The 8,647-nt window shown below is 40.0% G+C and overlaps 1 protein-coding gene across 2 annotated transcripts; it reads left to right on the forward strand.

The window, feature by feature from the left end:
• Positions 1-816: 816 nt before the first annotated feature.
• si:ch1073-174d20.2 (AFG3-like protein 1) lies at positions 817-8,389 on the forward strand. Of its 2 annotated transcripts, none has more exons than XM_017699446.2 (16): positions 817-1,090; positions 1,725-1,842; positions 1,930-2,021; positions 2,182-2,331; positions 2,496-2,567; positions 3,047-3,171; positions 3,386-3,653; positions 3,790-3,927; positions 4,648-4,801; positions 5,047-5,154; positions 5,288-5,413; positions 6,053-6,163; positions 6,331-6,446; positions 7,155-7,355; positions 7,468-7,662; positions 7,743-8,389. In XM_017699446.2, the coding sequence occupies exons 1-16, from the start codon at positions 944-946 to the stop codon at positions 7,965-7,967; spliced, it is 2,346 nt and encodes a 781-aa protein (XP_017554935.1). In that variant the 5' UTR covers positions 817-943; the 3' UTR covers positions 7,968-8,389. The 2 variants fall into 2 exon arrangements, with proteins under 2 accessions (XP_017554935.1, XP_017554936.1); XM_017699447.2 differs by having other exon boundaries at positions 1,755-1,842.
• The last annotated feature ends 258 nt before the right edge of the window (positions 8,390-8,647 follow it).

Consider the following 8,647-nt stretch of genomic DNA (forward strand, 5'->3'; position numbering starts at 1 on the left):
TATTAATAAAAGATATAGGAAGTGAATTCATTACAGATCATTACAAATACTTTGCTTTAAAAGTACCAAGTCTCACACAGAGAAAACAGAAATCATGTATATAAATACAGCTGTACTGGACCTCACAATTCCACACAGTGCTTCACTAAAACGGCACAGCAATGCTGTCCGGGCTTCGTGTCTCCGCTCCTGTGTCAGTTTACTGTTTGTAAAGCCTGCTGTGGGAAATCTTTTGACTGCTCTGTAACTCTGAATCGAGTTTCATCAGCATGTCTGCGCAAAGAGCACTGAGCCCGAGCACCAGCAGCCAATCGGTGATCAGCGCTGAATTCATGCTCCGTGATGACTGTCCGATTCAGAAGAGCACTGGAAGCCCCCCTTACTGACCCTAGAAACTAGTCGAGGGGTCAACCTTGTAAACATTTTCATCTTAAATATTGTCGCGCCCTAGCATTTCACCGAATTCACTTTTACACATAATTAATTAGTGAAAATGTTTTTAAAGACCAGGAAAACCCACAAAGTCGGGTTCCCTGTTTCAAGGCTTCCTCTGAAGTCCGTAGGGGAAGTGTGTGGGGTTTTTTGACAGACGGTCCTGTTTGCTGAAGGACCAGGAGTCGACCGTTTTGCCTGGTGGTGTGTAAAGATATAATTTCCTAACAACATGTACATTAACCGGTTGTAATTTGTATGACTCTGTGTTAGTGGTTTATCTTGAAACATTCTCCCAAGGTCGATGAATATTTTGTAGTCTGAGAACGGCGTGTTACACAAGTGTCGCCAGGCAATTTCCTCGGACAGCTAGAAGCCCGTGCTTCCATTTCACCTTCGGTGCCGCTGTTACCGAGCGCGCTGTCTCGCCGTGTAGCTGTGAGGGGTTTTCGGGAGACGCTGCTGGTTTGAGATTTGAGTTTGAGAGGAGGGCGGCAGCGGCGCCAGGAGAATGGCTCTAATGTTGGGGCCGCTCTCGGCGGCTGCTGCGCGGCCTGTGCGGCTCGGAGTGACGATTTTAAGGAGTCTAACTTCACAGCAGCGCTTCAGCTCAGTCGCTGCTGCTGCGAGGCGGAAACTTTTCTCTCCCGGCTACAGGGTAAACTCGCTTTCTGACTCTCTCGGTTTACCACACTACTCCGGTATCAACAGCGTCCTCTACACACAGTGTACCGTTTTACTCTTCTAACGTCTTGATTGTCTTCCCGTGTGTCAGTGCTGGGTTAGTGATGAGGCGGTCTGACAGTCATGATGACTAGGCGTGTGCTCAGCGGCTGCGCTCTGGGGCTGAGCGATTGGAGGAAAATATCTAATTGATTTCAATGCAGTTATTTGCTGTAAATGAATTTCCAGACCTGTTTTTAGCCACGAAGAGCAGCATATCCACCTTTTCTGGCGGTTAACTTGATAACGGAGTGTGCCAGACTACCAGTTAGATGTGGTTGTGATCCCATGCGTACTGCACTTGGGTGTTTTTGTGCCTCTGATCGGTCTAACTCAGTAGTTTCCAATGGGTTATTAGATTAATTTCTCCGTTTAGCACTTGTCAAGACCACATTGTGGGAAATGTATAATTAAAAATGTAGTTCTTATATAATATATAAGATTCAATATAAAATACAAAAGCTTTCAATATAAAAACCATTAATCTCTCAGCCCTACTTCGTTGTATCGTTCAGTGATTGGTTGTGGATGTATGTAACCTAGATTTCTCTACTTTCTTCCACTACCAGACTGCCTGTTTACATCTGTATCTCCCCCAGGGTTTGTCACTGAACCACATCAGTCCGCTGTCCACTGTAAATAACTTCTTGTCCCCATCCATACTTTACTCAAGCGATCCTTCAAAAGGTATCTTTGAGCTTTAACCTGTTTTTAAAAGGGCCAAAACCTGCATATTGCTGAATTACATTAATTTCAGTTTTTTTCACCTCATAGATGGTAAACCTGGTGGATCAGAGCCTCAGTCGAGTAGGGGAGGAGGAGGGAAAAAAGGAGGAAAGAAGGATTGGAAAAGCCGATTACAACAGGTAAGTTATGTTTTGAGACACCAAGAGATTAATATATTAATCCATATTGTATCCATCAGTGTAATAGTCTAGTTCATTGTGTATATGCTAGCTCTGATTTGTTTGTTTCAGTAGGTCATATAACAGTCCTGTCCCTCACCTCGTGTTCTTTTCACATCAGGGTGACGTGCCGTGGGATGATAAAGATTTCCGCTATATGGCGATCACATTGGGAGGTGTTGCATCTGTCCTGCTCTACTTGTACCTCCGTGATCCAGGCAAAGAAATCACGTGGAAAGATTTTGTCCATCGCTACCTGGGCAGAGGACTAGTGAGAACATTGTCATTTATTTGAAGAATGCTTTTCATGTATTGTTAACTGTTCCAGTTGCGATGTGACATCTTGGATGTCTATATATTTAAAAATGTATTTGAACTGTTTGTGATGGCTTTGTATTTTTTATAAAAAGCTTGCTTTATTTGTTTTTCTTGCAGGTTGACCGTTTGGAAGTTGTGAACAAGCAGTTTGTGAGGGTCATTCTTGTTCCAGGTGCAGACACAGATGGAGTAAGTTGAATGGGTGCCCTCATAATTGATAATGAAGTGATGTAAAGCTTATATAAGCTCTTTCTTCATTTGTAGTAAGTTAATTGGTGAAAGTCTAATAAGACTTTCTTTTATAAATTTAAACTCTCTTCAAATGCGTAAGAGAGACTAGATGTCAGTTGTTTTTTTTTTCTACACAGGCTACATGGGAGTAAATGAATGAGTTTAATTCCAAAATGATGTATATCCATCTTTAACAGCTTTGGTTGTAATGTGTGTTTGAAAAGAAAAACAGCATATAATGAGACATTTTTTTTTTCTCTCTGGTATTAACCATAATATAACATCGAAATGTCTTGTATGGGTAAAGCTCACGTCCCACAACCTATATCATGAACATAAAAGAAAATTCAAAGGATTTGGTATGTAGGGTTAAGTGCTTCCTAGATGGATTCACATCAGATTTTCTCAGAATAATGTTGTATTATTTTCCCCGTCAGAGCTATGTGTGGTTTAACATTGGCAGTGTTGACACATTTGAGAGGAATCTGGAGGCTGCCCACTATGAGCTCGGTCTTGAGCCGTCCCACAGAGCGGCAGTAGTGTACAGCTCAGAGAGTGATGGGTAAGAGACTGCTTGGGAGACCTTCACTGCCCTCTATGGGTCACACACTGAACTGATTCTCTACTGTCTGATTTAACCTGAAGGAGCCTTCAGTGTGTATAACTTGCTTTTGACTGATTATTTGTATTTGGGTTAATGAATGTGATACCAACACACGTATAGTTAAGATCGGAAAAGGCTAAAGTCTTATTAATGTTTCTTTTCTTTGTTCCAGGTCTTTTCTTATGAGCATCATTCCCACCTTGTTGCTGATTGGCTTTTTGCTCTTCACACTACGACGAGGGCCAATGGGTGGAGGTGTAGGGGGAGGAAGGGGGCCTTTCAGCATGAATGAATCCACTGCAAAGATGATGAAGGACAACATAGATGTGAAGTTTAAAGATGTGGCTGGGTGTGAGGAGGCAAAACTGGAGATCCTAGAGTTTGTCAACTTTCTGAAGAACCCACAGCAGTACCAGGACCTCGGTGCTAAGATCCCTAAGGTAAATTATTGGAGGAGGACAAGCTGGTACTGTGAGTAACATTGTAGGTGTTAAATAACGTGTTTGTGTTCTACAATGCGTTCTGTTATCTTGGAAGAGTATTATTTACTAATTGTTAAGCTCTGTGTATTTCAAGGGTGCTGTACTGTCAGGTCCCCCTGGAACAGGGAAGACTCTGCTGGCCAAAGCCACTGCTGGAGAAGCAAACGTTCCCTTCATTACTGTCAATGGTTCAGAGTTCCTGGAGATGTTTGTGGGAGTTGGACCAGCAAGGGTGAGCTAAAGGTTATTTGTTTGTGTGTGTATCAGAGGGAGAAAAGGAGAGAAGATAAATTATGACCCTGCCCATCAAAAGTTTGCATTCATTTAGCATTTTTATGTAATTTTATATACAGTAATAACTTGTTTAATGTAGATTTTAAATATAAAACATATATATTCTTCCATCATAATATTTTTGTGTATTTTTATATTTTTGGGTGAATAAGGATTTATTTAATGATAAATAATTTCCCGTCCTTCTCTATTTAGTCATTTTTGCTAGATTTTCTTTTGATCATAAACTTTTGAAGAATAAGGCATTCTTAAAATGAATTTTATCACTTCATTGTTGACATTATATCTTTAAGTAATTTCAAAATCATCTCCAACTCTGGTGTTATTTTGGTCCATCTAAAATGTCTTTTAATATTTTTTTCATGGCTTGAAACCAGTGACATTCAGTACTTATTATAATCTTTATTAATACTACTACTACTACTACTACTACTACTACTACTACTACTACTACTACTACTACTAATAATAATAATAATAATAATAATAATAATAATAATAATAATAATAATAATAATATAACCTATTACTTTTATTTACTGTACTTCACAAGAAATTCCCAACTACAGTGCTCACCACATGTCACTTCATTGTATTTATGAAACTTCTATGAATAGAGTAAATGGCTAAGCTGAGCTATTAATTCACTTTTCTTCAGGTGAGGGACATGTTTTCTATGGCCAGAAAGAATGCTCCCTGCATCCTTTTCATTGATGAGATTGATGCAGTTGGTAGGAAGAGAGGTGGAGGGAATTTGGGGGGTCAGAGTGAACAGGAGAACACCCTCAACCAGCTACTTGTGGAAATGGATGGTATGTGTGAAGCTGTAGAAGATGAGCAGTAAAGACCTGATCTCAAAATGTCACTATAGTGAAGAGTGCAGTTAATGTTATGCATTTCTCTGAAATTAATTGTATTTCTGAAATGTATCTGATTTAGTTGATTGAGCTCATGCCTAAAATTAGTTTATTTTAGAATTGTCCTTGTAGTTATGTTACTTCAAGTCCTTGGATGTTTCACTCAAGGTTTACATATTAGCTTATTTGGTTACCCTCAGGTTTCAACACTAGTACTAATGTCGTGGTCTTGGCTGGCACAAACAGACCTGACATTCTGGACCCTGCTCTGATGCGACCTGGAAGATTTGACAGACAGATTTACATAGGTTTGAAGCTCTTCTTCTAACTGCTCTAAAATAGCTGTGTTTTTCTGTTATGTGCCATAATCAAAATTCAGTTAATGTCCAGGCATATTTGCTTATTTAACTTGTGAATATGTTATTTGTGTAAATTTTGCAGGTCCGCCTGATATAAAAGGCAGAGCTTCCATCTTCAAGGTTCACCTGAGGCCTCTTAAACTGGACCCAGGTCTGGACCGAGATGCCCTCGCTAGGAGAATGGCTGCTTCTACCCCTGGTTTCACAGGTTATTTAGAAATCTGGGCCACTGTGTACCAACTGTCGTAAAGTATGAATGGTGATCTGTCTAGTTGAAACTTATTAACTGAGATTAAATTCTGATTCTGGATTAAAATTTCTACTTCAGTTTTCATATATTGTGAGCATCAGGTCCTAATAGCATGCAAAGGTGATTTCTGATGTATTCAAATGTACTTCAAAAATATTCTAATATCTATATGGACTATGGTTAAACCCTGTCTATTCACAGTTGAAATATAGTAACAAAAAACTTACCTGCACCATTGTTTGTCAGCCATTAAAGATGAATGTTACTCTTTTATCTTCTCAAAGTTGCAGGAGGATATTTTAAAATTGTAGTCCGAAAGCATCACAAATCAGGCATTTTGTGACAGATCATATTTCTCATCATGATTGTTACTAAAACAGTTTTTCAAAATTCCCATCATAGAATGATGATTTTGAAAATGAGTAAAAATTAAAAGAAGCATATGGAATGGTAAGCCTGTATGCCAGGGACATTTTGCATTAATTCTGATGTTTACTAAGTATTCGTAATACTTAGGGCGGACTTGTCTGTGGTAATGATGGAATAAGTAGATAATGACTGAGGTGCTTACTGTGTGTCTCTGTTATTGCCCCTTAGGAGCTGACATTGCAAATGTGTGTAATGAAGCAGCACTCATTGCTGCCAGGCATCTCAGTGAGGCTGTAAATGCCAAACACTTTGAACAGGCTATTGACAGAGTGATCGGAGGTGAGTCTCAAAATCAATACCCTTTTTTAACACCTTAAGTCTTGATTTTAATGTTTAGAATCAAGAACCCTTGCAAATTCCTTATTAGTCTAATGACCTAGAACATATATAAGTTGGTTCCTGTGTGAAATCTAAATGGAATGTGTTTGTCCACTTTATTTGCACAGGGCTGGAGAAGAAGACGCAGGTCTTGCAGCCCACTGAGAAGAAAACAGTAGCATATCATGAGGCTGGTCATGCTATAGTGGGTTGGTTCCTTGAGCATGCTGACCCACTGCTCAAGGTATATGAGGAAATGCTTTGACATATTATAAATGTATGATTATATACACTCACTGGCCACTTTATTTGGTACCTTGCTAGTAAAAGGTTGGACCCCCTTTTGCCTTCAGAACTGCCTTAATTCTTCGTGGCATACTTTCAGCGAGGTGTTGGAAACATTCCTTGGTTGTAACAAGTGGTTATTTGAGTTACTGTTGCCTTTCTATCATCTGTAACCAGTCTGCCCATTCTCCTCTGACCTCTCACATCAACAAGGCATTTTCGTCCACACAACTGCCGCTCACTGGATATTTTCTCTTTTTTGGACCGTTCTCTATAAACCCTAGAGATGGTTGTGTGTGAAAATCCCAGTAGATCAGCAGTTTCTGAAATACTCAGACCAGCCCATCTGGCACCAACAACCATGCCACTTTCAAAGTAACTTAAAACACCTTTCTTCCCCATTCTCATGCTCAGTCTGCACTTCAGCAAGTTGTCTTGACCATCTCTACATGCCTAAATGCATTGAGTTGTGACCATGTGATTGGCTGATTAGCTATTTATGTTAACAAGCAATTGAACAGATTTACCTAATAAAGTGGCTAATGATTATGTTTCAAAACAGTAAAAATATGGTTCTTGGAAGTGCAGCAGAACAGTATTTAATGATTTCTTTGGTAAAGTTATCTGCAACAACACTTTAACTCATCCACATATTTCTGTATCTCAGGTGTCGATTATTCCACGTGGGAAGGGTCTAGGCTATGCCCAGTACCTCCCCAAAGAACAGTACTTGTATACACGGGAGCAGCTGTTTGACAGGATGTGTATGATGCTGGGTGGCCGTGTAGCTGAGCAGGTCTTCTTTGGCAGAATCACCACTGGAGCTCAGGATGACCTGAAGAAGGTCACCCAATCCGCGTATGCACAGGTATAGACAGAGGCTGGTCCCTGAACTCCAGCATGGACACACCATATATCTGTCCTTTTCCCTTTGTTAATTTGTCCCTCTTTGCATCTTTCTCTCATTCTTTGTACTATAGATAGTGCAGTTTGGGATGAGTGAAAAGGTGGGACAGGTGTCGTTTGATCTGCCACGGCAGGGTGAAATGGTCTTAGAGAAGCCCTACAGTGAGGCCACAGCAGAATTGATTGATGAAGAGGTCAGAGAGTTGGTGGACAAAGCTTACCAAAGAACTCTGAAACTCATCACAGAGAAACGTGAATTAGTTGAGATGGTAAGAATGTACATGGTGATTTAAACAGACTTTTTGAAGTATTTTGTTACACCTGTCTTGCATGTTCTGTGTGCATGCAGGTAGGAAAGCGTCTTCTGGAAAAGGAGGTCTTGGACAAAGCAGACATGTTGGAGCTGCTCGGTCCCAGGCCATTTGAGGAGAAATCTACCTACGAGGAGTTTGTGGAGGGCACAGGCAGCTTTGAGGAGGACACAAGCCTACCAGAAGGGCTAAAAGACTGGAACCAGGAAAAGGGGAAGAACCAGGAGGAGCCATCAGCCTCCCAAGAGAAACAGGCAGCTTAAAGCCCCACAATACCTCTGTCTTACCTGGCTCAGGTGTTAATAGTATTGAGCTGGCTTACCTTTTATATAGGGAAGGAGGATTTCTGCATTTCACATTTACCAAAAATGTGAACATGGGGTTTATTACAATATTTGCCTTAACCAGCACTGGTGGCATATATTATGCCTAGTAAACCACAAAACCTGGTCTGTATACAATTTTACATTTCAGTTTAGATATACAGCCTTAGTGATATTTAATATCAAGAGTTTTAAGAGTTACATTATTGACCAATACAAACAATGTGGATTTCTTCTCCCCTTATGAGAGGGGAAGAGTGCTGTATATTTGTATAAACTGGCTATTGTGTAAATGTTTTGACATTTATATTTCACATACATTGTGCTTATTTAATTAAATGAGTTGATTTCCCAAAAACAAACATTAGTTCAGGTGTTTTAATGCTGAGCACCATTATGAATTATGTCTGCAAGCACAGTGCAACAGTTACATTGACAAAAATGTAATTGTTGCACAGTACCTATTATGCATTATACACTCACAGAGTACTTTATTAGGAACACCTTTACACCTACACTTTCTTTAAATTGTCTAATCGGCCAATTGTGTGCACAAATTCATGCAGATACAGGCCAGCACCTTCAGGGTTTTTTCACATCAACCATCGGAATGAGGGGAA

This window comes from Pygocentrus nattereri, chromosome 11 (assembly GCF_015220715.1).
Source record: "Pygocentrus nattereri isolate fPygNat1 chromosome 11, fPygNat1.pri, whole genome shotgun sequence".
NCBI classification, from domain to species: domain Eukaryota; kingdom Metazoa; phylum Chordata; class Actinopteri; order Characiformes; family Serrasalmidae; genus Pygocentrus; species Pygocentrus nattereri.